At 36.4% G+C, this 21,484-nt stretch overlaps 1 protein-coding gene across 35 annotated transcripts in view; it reads left to right on the top strand.

Moving 5' to 3' along the window:
- NRCAM (neuronal cell adhesion molecule) overlaps window positions 1-21,484 on the top strand; it is a 144,716-nt gene that overhangs the window by 77,807 nt on the left and 45,425 nt on the right. For 16 of the 35 annotated variants that reach the window (XM_077178920.1, XM_077178921.1, XM_077178924.1 and 13 more), the window contains 9 exons: window positions 1,877-1,894; window positions 3,871-3,976; window positions 6,813-7,009; window positions 7,925-8,047; window positions 8,422-8,592; window positions 9,029-9,085; window positions 11,068-11,179; window positions 13,107-13,291; window positions 14,775-14,906. In XM_077178920.1, the coding sequence (XP_077035035.1) occupies window positions 1,877-1,894; window positions 3,871-3,976; window positions 6,813-7,009; window positions 7,925-8,047; window positions 8,422-8,592; window positions 9,029-9,085; window positions 11,068-11,179; window positions 13,107-13,291; window positions 14,775-14,906 (1,101 nt within the window). The remainder of the gene's footprint in view (window positions 1-1,876; window positions 1,895-3,870; window positions 3,977-6,812; window positions 7,010-7,924; window positions 8,048-8,421; window positions 8,593-9,028; window positions 9,086-11,067; window positions 11,180-13,106; window positions 13,292-14,774; window positions 14,907-21,484) is intronic. The other 19 variants (XM_077178930.1, XM_077178923.1, XM_077178926.1 and 16 more) reach the window with 3 other exon arrangements.

Raw genomic sequence — 21,484 nt, 5'->3', positions numbered from 1 at the left:
GGCTCTTAGATTTCTTGAGTAGTGCCTGAAAACAGTTAAGAATTTTTTCTTAAAAACATGTTAGAAATGTGCTGGGCAGGGAAGTCCAGCGTTAACACATGAGGAAAGGCCTGGAGGAGGGGAAATCCCATTATCTGAAGTTCTTGTCTAATACAAGACTCTGGTAGTGGGGAACCTTGAAGATAGCACTCCATGTTGAAAAGGGAGCAATGGTAGCTTCTGTGTTTTACATTCTCAATAGCTAATTTTTATTAAATTACTCATGTTTTATGTTGCTGTTTTCTTTCTAAGATAAACATGATCACATTTTCAGAATTCAGTGAGCCATGTTGCACCTCTCAGTGATGATTCATTTGTTAAACTAATTTCCAGGGAAGAGAACATTAGGGCTGGTGTTTAATTGATGGATTAATACATCAGTAAATTTGCCTGTGATTCTAATCTGCATGTTTTTCTTTACCCTGTGGTTTTGATACCTTCCTCCCTTCCAGAAATGCATGTTTTTCTTTAATAATCATTGACATACATTGCAAGTGCTTTGGTGTTTTTTTTTTTCCCATGCATTTTACAAGCCTATCAAACCAATGACCTGTATTTCTGTAACAAAATCAATATATCTGAATGACATCCAACTTGTTGTGTTGCAAATGCTTTTAGAGGAATAAGCTGTGGGTTAAGGAAGGCTTTGAAAGTTTGATGAATAAATGAATGTGTTACTTTCAACACTTAATTTTTCTCCTTAAACATCTTTGCAGGCTATAAATAGTCTTTTAAACCTATCTTGTAGTTTAGCAACTAATATAGATTCTGCACCTCTTTAATATTGTTATCTTAAGAGCAAGATTTTAGGTTAAATTTACCAGAAATTCATCAATAGACAAAAAATAATAGCCCTTTTGGATGTATCATTTTAATTCTGTACTGAGAATTTGATTCCCTTCTTCTTCATGCTTATTAATTTTGTGAGGTCTGATAAAGTCACATACTTGAATTTTTAGCCAGAAATTACATCTGGAATAATGGTATCGCTTTCATAAATAATGATGAGAATGGTCTCTGGGAGAGCACCACAAGGGAAGGACTTGGATTTTTTGTGGGTCTTCCCTGAATATCAACCATAGAGACCTGGTGGTGAGAACCTACTTGATTAGTTGAATATTTAGGTTTTATCCAGCTTAAAAATTTCTATTCATAGCAAGTTCACTAGTTCCTAGTCAGTGTCTCCTCAAAGCAGGCCAGGAATGACTGAAAATGTAGGGACTCAGGGACATTTGGCCTATTGATAAAGGGAGGTGTTTATGCAAATCATTGGAATTAAGCAATAATTCCAATTAGTTTAGATGATTTTTTTTTTGTTTAGTTATTTTTCAAGCCAGAAAGCGTTGCAAGTCTGTTGAGTAGGATTAGGTGCTTTTGTCTTTACAAGAGTAATTTTAGCCTGAAGCATTCTCTTTGTTCTTCCATGTGATCATATGGGTGGATTGATTTTGACTGCAGCATGAGCATAGTACAGTCCATTAATTCTGATTTGCTGCTGTCACCTCAGTATTTGTGTTTTATGTCCTTGCAAGGCCAAAATCACATAGCATGGTTGCCATTAAAAAGTCAACACTTCAGGAAAGTTTCTCATGCCAAGAGCTTTAAGATAAATGTAGTAAGATCTAACACAATGGAAATTGTGGTTGGAATTTCAGGCTTTGCTGCATGGGTTGCAGTGCTGGATGTTTTAAAAGTTTTCTTTTTAATGGTGACCAATGTACTTGTCAGAGATACTTATCTTCCCTCTCAAAATTGCTAATTTTCTCTTCACTAACAAATGTTTCTCTTTAATCTCCATTTGTCCATTCAACTGCTGATTCTGATGTGGGAATAAAAGCAAAACTTCTAGAAGAATGTAAGTTACTCTTCACCTAAAAATAGGCTGCGTGCTGCTGAAAATTAATACAGATTGTGCTGCAAATTGAATTTGTTGCCAAAAATGTGTGATTCTGACATCTTGTTGATAATTTTGTTTGCTGTATCTAGATGTTTTGTGCATGCAGTGTTCAGAAAATACTAATGTACATAAAACAACATTCTGATATTCTGAATAAATTAATTGTGTGATTTTTGATGGTGTGCTATTTGAACATTAAAATCTTCACTCAATATCAGCATGTGCAGTGTCTTATTACTACTTTCAGGAGTAAATATATTTGATTAAAAATTAATGGAATATATGTACTTTTGTACTATGTTACATATCTGATGTGGACATATTTTTATATTCACAGTGGATATAGCTATTTAAGTAGACCTCATATTTTATGGGTTCTAACTTAGCTTTAGTTTTATGGTTAATTTAATCAGTTTTAAGTGCAGTCCATAACATGGGAGTGGAGATTTCAGGTCTTTTATGTGCATCAGATGGAATATCCTGTAGGCTGGGCCGTGTTTGTGTCATATCCTTTTTCAGAGTGAATTTGCCATCTGATACATACATACATACCCTGAGAGATGCCTCTGAGAGGGAGAAGGACCACCTTCAAGTACTCCTAAAGAAATGCACACAAAGGCATCATGTAAGAATGTTGCCTTCCTCTTTCAAGGATTCTCCCCTGTGCAGTGAGGAGCAGAACCCAGTTCTCCATGGCCTGTTCTGCTTAGCTCATGTGTTGGGTTATGATTCCATGATCTGATTTCTTTTCACTGCTGTTTCTTGCAGCTAGGGTTTTACAGACAGCTACCTCCATCTGTGCAAAGGAGTACTTAATGTGTAATGCTATCCTTAAGGAAGACTTAAATAAAAATCCCAGTTGTAGAATTTTAACTGTCTGGAGTGAGGCATGAGAACCAAACTAACTCTAATGATTGAAATATTTTGTTCCAGTGGCTGGAAATTACCCCAAAGCACAAGCAAAGGGTACTGCTGGACAGGTGATTTACAGCACTTAGACAGGGATGTTTATGGGCATGTTATTAAACAAGTTTATTTAGGTGACACTAAACTATAAATATATGAATAATGTTGATGACAACACCTTTCTCACTATCTTAATATCACAAACAGTGTTTTTTAATGCAAAAATGGGCATAGATAATGGTAATAGGTTATAAATTACCATAGGTAGACACCAACTACTTTGTCAGGTGAATCAATTTTTTTTATTCTGTGCTATTTGTTTTATAGTACTTGAAAAATTACAAATGTTAAATGATTACATCTCCTGGACAGTTCATGTGACTATATTTTTTATGGATATCTTAAGGGGAATTGGCGCTTTACTTTTCCTGCATGTTTACTTTATTTGGAAGCTAGATACTATTTTTGTCATTTTTAACAGTGTCTTTTGCTTATAACACATTTTTTACTCCTGAAAAGTAGTTCTTAAAAGCATGCTTTATAGATTAAGGCAATATCTTAAACAAAATAAATGTGTGGACATGCAAAGAATTTGAAAATATACAAAATGTTTAGAAGCACAGAGCAATGTATATTTTTTCCTTCTGTGTGGTACAAAACCATTTTGTGGAGGTTTATGTCTTGCATCTCTTGATTTCAGATTGTTGGACTTAGAATTTGAGTGTCCTTTGGTTTTGTAAAAATCTATTGAAATCTAAGGTATAGAAATTATATTTTCATTAAACGTTTTGGCCAAGATCTTCATCCACTGTAAATCAGGATAGCTCAGTTGGAAGTTAGCATAGCTACACTGATTTACAAGGGTAAAGAACTTCAGCCTCCTGATACAAATGATACTTTAATCCCACTCTTCTGTCAATGATGTGGTTGCTAACTGCAGTTCTTCTTTCTCTGCTTACAAAAGTGTCTTGATGGTACTTTGAAAACATTGTTGAAATCCTCTCTCTTTGTTGTATTTCATAATGAAGTGTCACAACCTCCTACGATAACTCAGCAATCTCCAAAAGATTACATTGTTGACCCTCGAGAGAATATTGTAATACAGTGTGAAGCCAAAGGAAAGCCACCTCCTAGGTTAGTAGCTTTTTTTTTTTTTTGCTTTTATTGGCCTAGGAGTATGGAAGAACTAGGAGAACATACTGTAATTTTTGTAAACTAACAAGATCAAGATTACATGTATGAATGTGCTTGCACATGCAAGAACATGCACACATCTGTACCTCTGTAAATTACACAGCTACTAGATATCAGCACAGTTTTGACTCTTATCACACTTGACATTTAAATGTTTCTAGAGTCATCAAGCAATTGTAGCATTTTTTTCTTCTCAAAACTCTTAACAGTAAAATAATCCTTGATTATTACAGATAGGTAAATGCCCATGGAACACACTAGGAGACATTCTGTACTATGAGCTGGATCATGTGCCAAGTTCAGGCATAGTCTTTAAGAAGAACTGACAGTGAATAAAGTCAGGCTAACACTAATGCATTCAAATGTAATGTTTTGTAAATAATTCCATTTTATGAGGCTGGTCTTGAAATACAATTTGTCAGAAGTTATGTAGTCTGTATCAGTCTTATTGATCATGTGTATTTAATGTATTTAATGTATTTAATTTAAATCTTGTGTATTTAATAGCCTCAAGTTTTGGTTTTGGCAGAAATGGATTAGATTCCTGTTTGTTGTCCATTTTAAGATTATCTTTCAGCATCTTGAAATATTTGACAGCTACTCCTTTCAAGTTACTGAGTACCTGCACTGGAAACATCAGTAGCCGTGATACACTCTGGCATTGTTAGTAACTGCTGCTGATTGCAGAGACTGTGAACATAAAAATGCCCTTTTCTCTACTCTAGCAGTGTTATGCTACACCTTACTAGCAAGGTCCCTGTTAAACTGCTCATTCAGACACAGACAGAGCTTGTTAGATGTATTTCTTCTGAATAATCAGTTTTATTTCTGCATTACTCCTGCTGGTTGCCTTGGCATCACAGTCATTATCATGCTGGGCAATAGAATGGAGAAGATGGAGATTATCTGGGATATTCTCACACTTTCTTGTGTTCCATTAAGGACAGGAGTTCCACAGAGCTGCTTTGTTTGACAGCATTTCAATTTTGCTGGCCCAATACCATTTTTAATAGTCTAGGTGTTTACCTAAAGGATCAGATTATTATTGTCCACTTTGGGACAACAGTATTGCTTCTGCAGATGTTTCTCTTGAACACTTCTGGTTGGAATTACCTGAGAGAACAAGAGTGCTGCCTGTGAGACTGAGATACCTGAGCCATGTGCCTAGGCTTTCTGCTGCACATCCTCATCTTCCCCATCAAACATGGCTTTGTTTCCATGCTACAGAGGGAGGGACAGGTTTTAAGTAAAGAAATTTCTAATGAGTTTTCTAAGCTTATGCTTAGTCTTGCTGTTTTCTTAAGATATGAAATTTATTTAATTTTTATCAATAGTTAGTCTGCTTGGTCCATCACTCTTGGTAACCTGCAAATGTATTTTGGAACTTGAACTGCTCCAGAGCTCTGAAGTCAAAGGTGGACTTTCTCAGCCCACAGTGTGAATTGTGTGATATCAGTGTGATAACTTCTTATTGGTGAGAGCACCTGGCATAAAGGTTTGTGGATGTGCTGCTACCTATAGCTAGAGCAGCAAAGACTCTGACTGTTGCTCATCTCAAATTCAGGGGTTTGTACCACTTTTTCCACCTCTCATTTGAATCTACATTACACTTTCTTGCATTTTTAATATTATTGGTAACAGAAACCCCACATTCTGAAACTTCACCTGCAAAGTTGTAAGATGGGGGTTCACTATTAATACACTATGCTTGGTAGTCCTCCCAAGCACTGCTGCAGGTCCAGTTCTTCTCTCCCCCAACACAAGGTGCAAATATCATGTCCAGTCCTGCTGCAGAGGGTCAGGGCACAATTTAAGTCAGTTAGAATTTGAGCTTTTCCAGTACCATATATATTTATACATTTATACCAGCACAAAAAGTGTTTGTGCTTAAGATTCTGAAGCTGAAATGTAACAAGTATGAAAACTGCTGTTCACAGTGTTTGAAGCTGTGAGTGCTCAGCACTTCATAGGTGTTGGTCAAGCTCTCTGTGACTATACTTCTGACCATAAACAGAGCATAAGTAAGAAAGTGGTGTTTATGGTCTAAAGTGTAGACTGTGAATCTCTGCTTCTTGACAAGTTTTTTATGAGTTCTATCAGTCTTCATTTTTAAGGACTACCTTTCAAAATATCTCTTGTTTTGAGTAGTATTGGTATAAATTTACTAGGTGAAATAAAGGCTCTCAGACTATATAATTTCTATTAGGGAATTATGTTTGCATTAGAATAGTGAAAAGGACTCAAACTCACCACAATCTTTAATTCACTTGCATAACTTCAAAATCAACAAACCAATTAAAAGAAATGGTCTCCTGCTGGGGCCTGAGATGACACATTTCAGCCCTGAGCAAGTTTTTAAAGACAGGTTTATAAACCCTTTCAACAATAGGTTTTATAATGGAAATGCTAATGAGGCTTTAGCAATATCAGTTCTTGCAGATGTTACTGCATAATTTTTAATAGAAAGGAAATCAGTTCTTTTCCATGTATGATTAACTTCAGAAATTTTTAATGTATTTTTTTAAAAAATAATTGACTTTGAAATAGCTCCTGTTAATATGTTCAGCCAAATCTTTTATCTTAAAATATTGCAAGATTTCTTATAGTAAAATTTTTGTATTGCTTTATTAGTTAATTCAGTTTGGGAACTAGTCCTACTTATCTGCTAATGAAAACATAATATGTATTTTTGGTAATTGTTTTTTCTTCTTATTCTTCATACAATCTACAAAAAGCAGCTAAGAATAAACTTTACTTCTTATTTTTATTGTTTTAGCTTCTCCTGGACACGCAATGGAACTCATTTTGATATAGATAAAGATGCCCAGGTAACAATGAAACCAAATTCAGGGACTCTTGTCATAAATATTATGAATGGTGGGAAAGCAGAAGCATATGAGGGAGTTTACCAGTGTACAGCAAGGAATGAACGAGGAGCAGCCGTTTCCAACAATATCGTTATAAGGCCTTCTAGTAAGTAAAGCTCTTAATGTTCATAAAGTGTGAAACACTTGGGTTTTCTTATTTGCTTATGAACATTTTGCCTTTTTGTTTTCCTGTCTTAAAACTTCAGTCATCCAAATGACCATGCTAGAAGTTATTGCCTATTTTCTAACAATCAGGTATAATACTGTATTACAGGTTCTCTCAAATATGGGGTTTTTTTACAAAAAAAAAAATTATTTTTAAAATGTAATTTTTAATTTAATTTTTTTCTTGATACATCTGGATAACCTTATAATGTTTAAAACTGAGTTGTATGTATGACACTACTGCTAAAATAAAATATTTGCATCTTTAAGACTTTAAGGATAATTTGTTGACATTGATGGCATAATTGATGACCACAATTTTTATTCTGTTTATTAGTCTGTACTCCATAGTTTTTGTAATAGCTTTAAAACATAATAGATTTGAACTAAAAAGAAGCTAAAATTTTTTGATTGTAGGTAGATTGTTTCTACAGCTTTTTATGTGCTTTATCTCAGTTTAGTTTTCAAGCTTCTCAGCTTAATATGTGCTGTTCTCACATCTTAGAGTGCCTGTATAATACTGCTTCAGGAATGTCTATCCCTTTTTCTATTTTAGCACATCACCTTTTTTTTCAGTATAGTTAAAAATTTGCAAGATGCTGCTATAAAACCTTTAGTGAGTAGACAAATTAATTTGAATCAGTTGATCATCCTTTTAATAAATCATTGGTGAACTTTTCCAAGAAAACATAAAAAAGGACAAAAATAAAAGCTTTAGTAAACATGTAAGGACTTAACACTCTGGTGGATGTAGTTCTTTCATTTCTATGGAGTACTTTGTGCATTTTCCCTTTAAATTTTTGAGATTTTTGCCAATCCAAAGGTTGTGTGTGTGTGTCAAATTCACTTTCTGCAGGATCGCCTTTGTGGACGAAAGAAAAGCTCGAACCAAATCATGTTCGCGAGGGTGATTCCCTAGTGCTGCACTGCAGACCTCCTGTTGGCTTGCCACCACCTATCATATTTTGGATGGATAATGGTGAGTTTGTTTTTTATGCAGTTGACTTCTTGCAGTTTTTCTGTGTAGTAGATCATTGCTTACCAAAACCACAGATGGTGAAGTTTCCCTCTAAGTTAAAATTCAGTGAATTTCCATTTCTGTAGAATAGAGGAAACAAGCAGATATACAGCCCAAAAGCACGAAGCCAAAAGCAGCTGGAGATCTTAATGTAAGTTGTAGATTAACCCACTGGGGAAGAATGAGTAGACAAGGGTCTCATCAGGAAGCTTAGAAATGTCTGTACATGTACCAAGACACAAACAAGTGTAAATGAATTAAAGTGGAGTCTGCAGATCATAATAATAGAGTGTGTCAATTATATTTAACATAAATGTGTGCTTTCTTTCCTTCAGCTTTCCAAAGGCTGCCTCAAAGTGAAAGAGTTTCCCAAGGTCTAAATGGAGATCTTTATTTTTCTAATGTACAACCAGAGGACACCCGGGAGGACTATATCTGCTACGCAAGATTTAATCACACACAAACTATACAGCAGAAACAACCCATATCTGTAAAAGTCTTTTCAAGTAGGTATTGCATCACCAAATTACATACTTACACAGTATTTATCCAGAGTTCTCAAGTTACATGTTAATGTTAAGTAGTGTTGTGCTAGGGAATTTTTTCATTTCAATTTTAAATAAGAAATTACATTACTGTATGAACTTGAAAAGTAATCTCCACTTTTCTTGATAGATAATTTATTTTAAAAGCTATAATTTTTCACTTTATAAGGCTTTGTGTTTTGAAAAAATGTTTAAGATTTGATATATACTGTGTAATAACAGTTTTCAAATGTTTTTCCAGTGCAAGAATATGAAGTTATTATGATTATTGTAACTATTGAAGCAAATTAATCAATCACTTGATTAACTCACCGTGGCCATGTCATCACCTTTTGATTCCCAGAACTTTAATTTATCCCTTTTTTATGCTTTCTTCATGATATTCTGTTTATTTCAGTGGATTCATTGAATGACACTATAGCTGCTAATTTGAGTGACACTGATATTTATGGTGGTGAGTTACACTGGTCCCCACTGATACTCCTTGTTTTACAGTAGCATTTAGTTAACTAACTTCACCTCCATGGCTACTTAATCTTTTGCTCCTTTTTCAGTTTCTAATAAAGGTATCAATTAGTGCTGGTGATAATACATACTTTACAAAGGGACTGCACAGTGTGATCCTTTCAAATATTTAATTTTTCAATACTCTTGTAACACATGACTCATAGAAAATATAAACGCTTATAATAAAAGACTGCTTTCACACTGGTGCAGATTTTAAAAACTACTTCTATACTGTGTTGATTTTTTTTTATATTTTTCTTCCAATTTACCTAGTAGTTTCAATATGTTCATTATCACTAGGACTATGCAATGTCATGTGCTGCATAATCAATAACAACAGTTAAGCACCTAACAGATCCACTTCACATTTAATAACTTACTGAATGTACCAATAAATTCATAGTGGTAGGATAAGTTTTGTTTGTTTGATGTTTAAGCTGGTCTTTCTATTAATCTATGTTGAATGGTCTTTTGTATGTTCTGAATTAAATCCTCCTGAAAAGATGTATGTGTGTTTAGCAAGGCTGACTGTGGAGCACCACTGATTCTAGACTCTCCACTTGATATTGGGTGACATAGAAAGTACTTGATATTTATTCTATTTTTTTGTCTTTCTCTTTGTGAAATGGGGCTTTGTGCATATTGAACCATAACTTACATTATCCTAAAATAAAACATGGGCACAGAAGATATTACTTCTCTACATAAAAATTGCATGTTATTCAGGAGGGACAAACAAGAAATGAGTATCTGAACATAAAGCGATGTATTAGCTACAATTAGTGAGGAAAACACTGTTGGGTTGGCTCCCAGCTCAGAACCACCCTGGGTAATTGTTCTGAGCACTCACAGTCTGGCCAAGTGAGCCTGCAGCCCCTGGGTTGGTGAGTTGTTGCTGTGACTGTCGGCCGCATTCTTGACTCTGTACTGCTCTGTTCTCCCACAACTTTGAGTTGATTGTGTACAGGTTATTAAGAAATTCACAGCACATACTGGATTAAAATGAAGTGTTGTATTTATGCTAATGTATCAGTAAATCATGTACCCTAACAAGCTTCGAGTTTATTATGTTTCTAATCCCATTTTAAAAAACAAAACTATTTATTGTAATGGTTCAGACTCTTACAGCTATTCAGAGCCATTTAATTCTATATATGAATATTGTTACAAGAAAACATTAGACTGCTCACAGAAAACACTCTATAATTACAGAAAACTCTTATTCTGAATTCCATGAAGACATAGGAAATACCATATTCTTCAAAAGCCAACATAGTATCAAAAATGAATCTTATATTTATAGCTGCCTGTTTACTGTGCTTATTGCTTACAGGTTAATCAAGGTTCTATATTGCAAGACTGGGGAACAGCTTAAGTTAAAGTTAAATATATAGTAAGAGGAAAATACCGGGATTACTTTCTGAAACAATGCCTCACATGGTCTAGAAAATATTAAAACACATTTTAAAGCAGACTGTACCTTCCACTCCCTTGGTTTATATTTCTGATTAAAAATAACTTTGCTTTATTTTTATTTTGATGGAAGCCCAGGAATTTTCAGTAACATTCAGTCTTGCACTGTGCCTCACACCAGTGTCCTTATTCTCCATTATAGTTCCATTGAATGAAACAGTGGCTATTTAGGATAAGACTGCACAGTTGCCTATGTAAAAGCTTTGTATCAATTGTTCCTGTCTTTTAATAATAACATTTCTCTTCTATGTGTTCAACATTGTGGCATTTAACAGATCTGTTACGTCTGTCAAAAAACTAATGTATTCAGCTTTGTAGTTGTGCTGCACAATGATTTTTAATCAAATGGCCAATGTGGAGCAAAATCTCTGTTCAAAATGTGAAAATGGATGTATGCACTTGATTGGTATCAGAATAAAATTTAGGAATTAATTATTTTACTACTTCTTGTTCCAGCAAAGCCAGTTACAGAAAGGCAGCCAGTTCTTCTAACACCAACAGGTAGCACAAGTACCAAAGTGGAACTCAGAGGAAATGTGCTTTTGTTGGAGTGCATCGCAGCAGGATTGTGAGTAACTTTTGAGACATTTTTTTTTTTTCTAAATAGAAATACAGAAACAGAGGGAAACATTTCAGACATGCTTAAAAACGTGACTGCTGTATAAGCTTATGTGTTTCAAAGAAGCAGAAGTGTAAAATGGAAAGAGGTTTTTTAAGGAACTCCACCATTTACTTGGACATCAGCAGACTTTGAAACTGGCTGTGAATGTGTATGGCCTCTGCCTTCTCTTATCCCCAAGCCCTATGCACAGGCTATAGGTTGGGCCATTGTTTGTAAAGGACACAGGCAAGAAATCCTATGGACTAATCTTAGGCATGTATCCACAGATTTGCAGTCAGGAATAAAGCTTCTGTTGTTTTCCTAAGTTTACAGTCATTAGGTTCTCAAATTATATAAAAATAGATAAGAATTTGCTGGTCTAATCCAAGAAAACTGCTTATATGTGGTAATAATTGCTTAGTAGTTCTAGGTGGGAATTGTTAAAACAAATTCGCAGGTCCTTACATCTAATTTCTCATTGTAATTGAGCTTAATTGGTATTTGTTTCTTCAGTGCAATGCAAGTTTGCTTTTGCTGGTTATTGTGCAAGAAGAAAATTACTAAGAGCAATTTAACTTCATGAGTTAGGTTGACCTTTAAATCAATTTCATTCTCAGGAAGAAATCTGAGAATAGATTGGTTATAGAATAGAAGCAGAAAACCTTTAGTACCTATTTCAAGAACTGTATATATGTTTGCAGTGCACAAAGGCAGAGTGCTCTCAGGGAGCCATGAGGAATGCCAATAATTGCAAATCATGCACCACAGCACCACACACATGTTTATTTGCATGAGCTCCAGAGGGTGTGCTCAGCCCAGCTTGATCTGAGCCTCAGTGCAGTATTTCTCTCTCAGCTGTGGCCTGCTCAGGTGCCTGCCCCAGCAGCACCAGCAAAACCACCCCTGTGAGTGGAATTAGCACCAGCCCAGGTAATCTCCATCTGCAATATAGTTATATGCCTTTTGACAACCCTGCAATAAAAGTATTAGGTGATCCAAATTCCAGTAAAATGGCTGGATAAAACCTGTGAAAAAAATAGACTGTAATATATTATATGGCTTTGTGTTTTTAGCTATCATGTAATTAAAAACCACAAATAATCAGTGAGGGAATACTTGTCTACAAAGGGCCAGATGCAGATTTTATTTGAAACAACTGTTCCTAATCACTGACACCATAATTAAAAGTCATCTTTCCTAGCTGTCTGTGGTATAAAATATGTGGTATTAGACTGCTAAGGGAACATTTGCTTAGAGCCATTACTATTTGAGAGAGCACATTCTATTCAGTAAGCAACAAATTGCAATTTCTTGTAATTTTCAAAGTATATCTCCACATGTTTGAACAACTTTCAACTTCTGTGGACAACATGGGGCATAGCCAAGATTTAGACTCAGTGCAGTGACAAGAAGTTATACTTGGCTCAATACTGATGATTTTTCTTGATTTCGCACAAGAAATGTTTCTGTCTCCTTACAGGTCTTTTGTGAAGTGTATGATGTTCATGAAGTATTAGGATGTTGCTCACACAAAGAACAATTATAAACTTGTCATTTTATCAAAGCTACCTTTACAAGCACCATGAGCATCAATTTGATAGTAGAAGCTTGTCTTCATTTATTAACCATCAGGTTTTTAGGTCAATCAGCAGACAAATGTATTCTGTAATTATTAATCCTATGAACAGATGGCCATTGACAATGTTAGTGAGACTTGTCATTTCCTAGAAACAAATGCTGGCATATTTTCATATTTGTTGGATGTGGCCCAGAATCTGGGTAGAGGCTTTTAAAATAATTATTTATAAAACATATATTAAAAATATTAACATTCTGAACTCTTACCTCCCTTTTCTTCAGTCCTTAAATTGGATCTGTGCTTTTACTTCTCCAGACCCACACCAGTAATCCGCTGGATCAAGGAGGGTGGGGAACTGCCAGCCAACAGAACATTTTTTGAAAACTTTAAGAAAACTCTCAAGATTATAGATGTTTCAGAAGCTGACTCTGGGAACTACAAATGTATAGCAAGAAATGCATTAGGTTCAGTTCATCATGTGATTTCAGTAACTGTGAAAGGTAATACTAAAATTATCCTTAATGGAATGTTGTCAAGGTCCAGAATGCAGGATGGAAGCAGGCTTTCTAGGATGAAGTATAGCTAAAAGGATGAATGATAATGGTTAAAGATCACCCTGAGGAAACATTCAACTATCTGAATTCTAGCACTGGAAGAGCTTTACTATCTATAATAGCTTTTTCATCTTTTAATGTTATTTGGTAAAGCATCAGGCTAAACTGTTACTGATTTTACTGTAACAGTGGTAAGATAATGCCTTGGTTTGCACAAATACTACATTTATTTTAGATCCTTTGATTATCTGTCATTAGAGTGCTTCTTTCTCTTGCTTCTCTACCTTCCTCCTTATCTCTCTTCATCATTTCATCCTCATTTTCTCCATTTTTTTTCATTCATATAGCCCAGATTATTTCTTTCTTCTATTTTACTATTGTCTTACACTCTTATGTTTTTCTTCCTTTTTCTCTTTTACTGTTATTTCTGTTCCTATCTTCTTCATGTTTTTACCAAAGATGATGCCTTATAGTTCTAAAAACATTTACAACATGTTTGTCTAAATAGGAATTGTAAGTATGCTGTGAATGCCATGAAACAAAAAACTGTAATGACAGTTAATTAGTCATTGAAATCATCAGCTGTATTGCTTACTTTGCATGCTAAATAGTCACTTATTTTGTTGTAGATCAGCATCTTTTTATGATCACATTTAACTTCCTTTCTAAGAACAGAAGTTTAATTTTCTGTTTGCATCTGTCCATCAATCCAAAATCTGAAAATTAATTGCAAGATGTGATAATATATGCTGTTTGTGGTTATTTATTGTATAAAAGGATGGAGAAACATGTGAATATCTTCTAGTAAGGACAGTGTTTCACCCTTTTTGATCTCTGTGTTTTTATCTGTCTCAGGTACACATCTGACCCCACTGCAATCAGCCTTTGAATTAAGTGAGGTCAAGGATTTTGCCATTTAAAAATTTCACCCTTGATGTGAAATCTCTTTTTTGCAATCAAACCTAAATTAATTCCTAACATCCTAACTACTAAGAGCATGGATATCTCTGAAATTAATCAGAAGACCACTGTCGTGTCTGCAAATGCCATACACGGATAAATTTTGCTTTCTTTAGGAAAGGCAAATTGGATTCAAAGCAGGCAACCCTAAATAAAACAAAGGTCCTCTTGTTGTTTTTCTCAGAATTTTAATGCAGTGGGTGACCAGGAGGTCAGTTTGGCCAATGTATGATCTACCACTTAATTGAGTATCACATAAACACACACACACACACATATATATATATATATATATATATATATATATATATATATACATATATATGTACCTATACAGTAACAGTATAGCTGTAAGTCTATATCTACACATAGCTTGTTTGATTTATCTTCTGATTACTATGCCTGAGCCTTATGGTTTTCTGTACATAATTTTGGAAAATAATTGCTGTCTTTCTTTTCTTAAACCCAGCTGCTCCATACTGGATAACAGCACCCAGAAACTTGGTTTTGTCTCCTGGAGAAGATGGAACATTGATCTGCAGAGCTAATGGCAGCCCGAAGCCTAGTATAAGCTGGTTAGCAAATGGTGTTCCCATAGCAAGTAAGATTCTTAATTACCTTACAGGAGCATGAGTAAGAAAATATGAGGAGTCTCAGGGTGGTTTTTGTCAAATAGGTGTGAAGAGCCTGTATTTGTGTAGTTTTTTCCTGACAGGTAATGCTAAATCATAAAAGATGTGATAAAATACTGTGGTTTGTAAAAGCTGAACAACAAAATGTGCCTTTGAGAGAACTGAAATGTGTAATTCTGCTCCTGGTTCTTCTGTCTGGCATTCTGCTGGTAGCATCTTTGTGGCTATTGGATGGTGCCTCTCAGAGGGTCATTGCTGGGATGTCACTGTTACCCCTGTGTTTCTGTGGCAGTCATGTCTGCTAGCTCTCTCCTTTGCTGCCTCACTGCAACTCTAATGTTGCCTAGGAATCCTAAATGTGACATAAAAAGTGAACTTCCCACATGTGTGGATATACAGAGCACTTGTAGGATTTTCAGGATTTGCAATACACTGCAGGATTTGCAGCTTAGTGTATATTTGAGCCTTCCAGGCTTCATCTCTAAGAAGCTGCAGCAGCAAAATTGTCTGAATGTGTCAGCAGCTACCTGGCAAACAGTTTGTGCCAAGTCAGTGTCAAAGAAAAGGAACCCCTGAGGCAGTGGAACAGTTGTTTCAGTGTGCATGGGTAAGAAAAGCAGCCCTGAACTGGTGATTGAGCCACTTAATTGCTGCAGTGTTAGGACTGGCAATGCTGTATGACAGACACAAGGTAGCTGCTATATATAGTACAGCTTGCCTTGGAAAGAACTTTCTGGAGGACACTGCAGTGTGTTGTCAGCTGGGTTTGCACTGAGCATACCCTGTACTCTAAAGTCACACTTGGTTCTTCTACCTTTATCGTTCCCCTTTCTCAAAACAATAATAAAAAACCAGTCTCACCTGTTGGCTCATGAGAGATAAGGTACTCTAAAATACTGGTCTGTTTAAAGTATGACAGTGTCCCTTCTGTCACTTTCAGAAGTTTAGGAGTTGTTTAAGTCTGTTGACAAAATAAAATTCACCAGGTTTGGGACATGGAGAAGGATTGTCTAGGGTCAGAATCTTGGTAATAGCAAGAAGTAAACAAGAACCCTCATTAGATAGATTTGAACTATTTGGTATACAAAAGAGAGTAAACTTATTTGTAGGGGAAAAAATGCAAAATAAGGGTATATATTGAAACAAATAGAAATACTTAGCAAATTACCTATTTCAGGAATCCTAATTAAATGGAAGGTGAGATCTACAGCCTGAAATTTAAATTGAGAAGTTTCCATTGGTAAATAAGTTATATAAACTGACATTAATCACCTCATCAAATAATGGTAAGACAGGAAAACAGGAAAATATCAATGTAATTTTGTATAGTATATATTTATAAATAAATATATCATAATGCATTTTATCATCAAAGTTTGGTACCTGTCCTTCACTTTCCATTCTGGGTTTTTGGTGGTCTCATCTTCCTTTGTTGTTTTCTGTATACTCACCATTCTCTTTTTGTTTATTTGTTTGGAGGGGATTATTATCCTCCAGTTCTTGTAGGTTAACTATTATTTCAGTCCTCCTGACCAGTAAAATCTTTTTCATCTGGCTATGAGAGTCAGCTTTGCCTTGCTCTTCTTCCTTATCAAAGCTGTGGGATGAGCTGTTCAAAGGACCAACAAGCACATTTTCCAGAAAAGCAGTGATGTGTTCTGCTTTCTTTCACAGTAACAGTAAAACATTACGAAACAGAGTTTCCAGAAGCAGCTGCAGGATGCCATGAAATTTCCTAAATACAAGGAAGCATATATTGGACAGGCCTTGAGGAATTGGTACACAAAGTCTTGTTGAGGGTATTCAGTAAAAATTAAAAGACTTTAATTAAATTACCCACTCAAACTCTGTAGGGGAAAAAAAAAAGAACACAGGAAATAAGTAAAGCTCAGCTTTATATTAAAGGTCACTTTCACTGCTGAGAAAAGCTGAAGTCTTATCCACATTAAATATTTAAGTGAAAGCTCATTGGATGCTCATTGGATGCTCTAGTACACTGCATCTGTCAGGACATGAGAGGCATCATGATCACAGAAAGTGCAGTTCTTAAGATTCTTGTGATTTTTTATTATTCTGAGTTATCAAAAGCTGTTCTGGAAATTACCAAGTACACTGTGCCTTTTTGTTCACTTGTTACTAAATTATAGAATTGAGCCCCTCATCTTCCAACTGAATGATTAGGAAATCACTGTAAAAGGAAACTAAAGCAGCTGTTTCTGCTTCAGGGCAGTGCTGAGAGAGCTACACCCATGGCAGGATTTCAAAGAAAAAGAGCTACATTTGAATTTCAAAGCCCTGCTGTCATCATATATCCCACAATGTGCCTCTTGTGGCCTAGTAATCTGTTTGCAATACTTTAATTTTCTGTTGGAAAGCACAACTGGGAGATACTTAATTCTTCTGGTTTTGTTTTTCCATAATAGAGTCAGACAAGGAAGAGGGAATGTTGGAGAAAGAACCATTCGTCCATATCTCAGTCAAAGGCTGAGCTTTAAATATCTATAGGGAAAAGGCAAAAAAAAATAGATAAAAATGTAGTGTGTGTTAGCAACTATAAAATAAAATTGCAATGGTGTGAATTTTGTTCAATATTCCAATAATCTGAGTAAAAAATATTTTTTAAGTCAGATTCTAGGTTTCCCTGAAATATTTTAATTAGTTTTCTTCAACAGTCGTGCTGAAAACACCAGCATTTCTAAAAAAAAAAGCTGTTTTAGTCATGTTGGAATAATAAGGACCTAACCTAACCTCCTAATGTTTACTCACAGGAGTATGTTGAACTTATGTGCCCAGTCCTGCTAAGGTCAATTAGAATTACTTTGGCAAGTAGCTGTTGAAAGTTCAGGCCATGACTCTGTGTTGCCTTGTGCTTCAATTAACACTCAAGATCTGCATTATTTATATCACTGCATAATCCATTGTGTCTTACTGCTTAGATATTCAACATGGTTTTACAAAAGAGAAGCCATGCATAAAGTGTCTCAACTTTTAAGAAAGTAACAACCCAAATTAATTGGGAAGGGGAAACACTTTCATAATTGGAGTTCAGAAAGGCATTGCAAATACTGTACAAAAGACTGGTTTTTTTGGTCCAGTGGTTTATACTTCATGGTGAGCTATTAAATATTAGATACAGACACTTAGATTTATACAAAGTAGTGCAAAAGTGCTGTTTATCTTCTTTCAACACATTGTTCTCTTCTTATATTACATTCCACATTGAATCTTTAGGTTTGAGTTAGTCTCCTGTGGTACTCACACTGAATTTAAGGGAGAAACATTAGTCCTTAGGTTTCTTTCATGAAAGGCCTTGATATGCCCTGGCTGAGAGATTCATCATCCTTCATTTTCTCTGAGAGTAAAAACCAGAAGTTGTTCACTGCAGCTATGGGAGGGTGGGGAGAAGTTTGCTGACCCTAATGCCCTCATTATTTCAGTCTCGGAGAGAAGACTGCATGGGAAGATGTTTATCCAGTGCTTGTTTTGTTGGAACTTTGCATCTGGCCTAGGAACTTCAGCAGATGAAAAACCTTTGATTATCAGTTTTTTTTCCAATTCTTCACAAAATAGGCAAGGGTGGTTATAGTTAGTGCAGGTAATGCTGTGCCTTTGGAGGCAACAGAACTGTCAGAATCAGAAACTCAGCAAGAAAAGGATTTCAGTGATCAGAGGAAAATAATATGCTGAGGAGCAAGTGAGATTGGTAAAACAAGGAAAAATATATTCTTTACCATTTCAGTTATCCATGTTTTTTAATCCAGATTTTTCCCCTTCCAGTTTTAAGTGTAACAGTATGTTTGAACTACTTCTGTTCAGAGAGCACGTCATTCTGTCATTTTTTTCAAGAAAAAAAAGTAATAATGCTGCCATTGTGGTTATTTGAGCATACTAGCAAAAGTAATTGCTTAGGCTGTCAAAAGTTTATGAAACAGATGGAAGTATGCAATCAAATGAACAGAAGTTATTCACAGTGCTGATCTCTAACTACAACAAGAATATCTGATGGAGGCCCTGCCTTTTCTGTTTAGGAATATGCTGAACATGGCTAGAGTCAAGAAGCTGTATCATTGTACAATGTGAGGAAAAAATCAAGTGAAACCAGGTATTTGTTCAGAAAGGACCAAAACAAGGATAAGCTGAGATTCCATGTTATTGGGAGCAGATGTTGGCTGTTAGATGGCACATGTTCACCTGTCTTGTTGCAGCTGCAGAACTCCTATAGCAAATCCTTATAATTCATCATCCTATTTGTACAAGCTCATTTTAACTATTATATAGGTTTTTGCTATTTTGCCTATCAGTCCAAATTCAGATTTGTCTAATGTGTCAAAAGCATTTTCTCCTTCTTATGCCACTATCATGTAATGTGACCAGAATATTCATATATACAAACAAGCAGTGCTTGACTGGCCCTGCCATCACTCCTTTTCCCCAGAAAAGGATTTTAAAAGATATTTTTTTTTAGGTGGTAGACTGGTATATGGAATGGGTTGAAGTACTGCATGCTACTTTTCCTCAAGTTTTACTAGCAAGACTGACCTTCAGGAATCCCAGGTGCCAAAGACCGGGGAAAAGACTAGAATGAGATGTAGCCTTGCTGGAAAAGGATTAGGTCAGGAGCAAGCTGAACATACCTAAGTGTGTGGCCCCTGATGGGATGCAGCCACAAGTGCTGACTGAGCTGGCATATGTCATTGCAAGAACAGTCTCAATCTTTGCTTGATCATGGTAACTGGGAGAAGTGCCTAAAGATGGAGAGAAAGCAAATGCTACTCCCGTCTTCAAAGAGCCAGAAGGAGAAACCAGGGAACTGCAATCACCTTTATCCCTGTGAAGGTGATGGAATAGCTAATTCTGCAAACCATTTCAAGGCACATTAAGGACAAGAAAACTTTCAGGAGTAGTTTTCATGGCTTCACCAAGAGGTGACCAACTTCATAATTTCTATGATCAAATGACTGGCCAGATAGATGAGGGCAAGAGGAGTGGATAATGTCTGCCTGGACTGCAAGTGAGGCCTTCAACACTGTCTCCCATTAGATCCTCATGGACAAGCTGTTGATGTAGGGGCTGGATAAACAGCAGAGATGTGGATAGAAAAATGGTTGAATGGCCAAACCCAGAGAGGGTGATTGGTGGAACAAAGTTCTGCACCTGAGGAGAAACAGCCTTAGTGCCAGTACATGCTGGGGGCCATCCAGATGGATAGTGCCTTAGCAGAACAGGACCTGAGCATCCTGGTGGATGCCAAGTTGACCATGAGCCAGCAATGTGCCCTTGTGGCAAAGAGGCTAGCATTATCCTGGGCTACATGAGACAAAAGTGTAGCCAGCAGGTAGAGGAAAGTGATCCTTCCCCCATCTGGACACAGTTCTGGATAACTGGATCTGAGTGGCCCTGCTTGAGCAGGGGGTTGGACCAGATGACCTCCAAAAGTCCCTTCCAAGTTCAATGTTTCTGTGTCTGTGAGTGCAGCAGTGCGTGCTGCAGACCATTAAAGAAGCTGTATTCAGCAGACAGTTAAATAGATGTCTGTCTTAACAGGGAGCTTTTGAATCAGTGCCCTTCAGCATCCAATTGGCTTGACCAATTAACAGAAAGCACCAGCTAACCTGACACTTCTGCCTTCTTTTCTCTTGGGACCCCAGTTTGAAGCCCTTTTTAGAGAACAGGCACCTCCTTTCCTTCAGATACCTGAAAGGGGTTATCTCCTTTTTTCTGTCAGTACGGCAGAGGGAAGGGAAGACGCTGCCTCTCTTTTTCTATAGTAATTTAGTGGTTAGATCATTCTTTTCAATGCAGTTCCTTCAGCCATAGAAGATTGAATTAATGGCTTCCATCTCTTAGGAGGGGCCTGCCATCATCCTGTAAGGGATTATGTGTTGGAGTGTGTGTGAGGGGGGCAGTCTGTGCACCCATTAATGACCCAGCTGGGTGCAGAAAGTGCTGCAGGCTTCAGAGGGCATGAGTGGAGGGAAGCCCAGAGCCCAGGGCTGGAAGCAGCCGTGCTTGGAGTGGCTGTGGGCAGTTCTCCTTCCTCGTGGGAGAGCAGTTGTGCCTGTCTTCTGTTGAACTGTGATTTGTATGCAGAAACAGACTGCTTCCCGCAGCTGACTGGCCTGCCTGCTGGGCTGCTCACCTGCTCCGGCTATTTTCAGCCCATGAATCTTTTAATGAAAATGGCATTTACGTAGAAAAGGAGGCAATGTGAAACATGGAACACAATAGGAAGTAAAGCAAAAGAGAGAAAAATATGCGCCAGCAATCCAGAAGTCCAGAGACTAAGCATTTAAAATCTCAGTAGTACCTTTTTCTTCCTTCCCAAAATTTTTCTATTTGTGATGTTTATTTGAACTCAGAGTGATGGAAGATGAGAAAAAACAGAAAGGGAAATCTGTTCTTGAGGCAGCTGTTTGGATATTGAGGTATTCACATGAAAAATGGTCTTAGATTTCATCCAATCTGGAAATACCCTTAAGCAGAAACACAGAACTGTGGTCCCCTTCATCTGGTTTCTTTTGTAGAGAATTCAGTAATACATACTTTA

The sequence above is a fragment of the Agelaius phoeniceus genome, chromosome 5, assembly GCF_051311805.1.
Source record: "Agelaius phoeniceus isolate bAgePho1 chromosome 5, bAgePho1.hap1, whole genome shotgun sequence".
NCBI classification, from domain to species: Eukaryota; Metazoa; Chordata; class Aves; order Passeriformes; family Icteridae; genus Agelaius; species Agelaius phoeniceus.
This window is presented reverse-complemented; position numbering and strand designations above follow the sequence as displayed.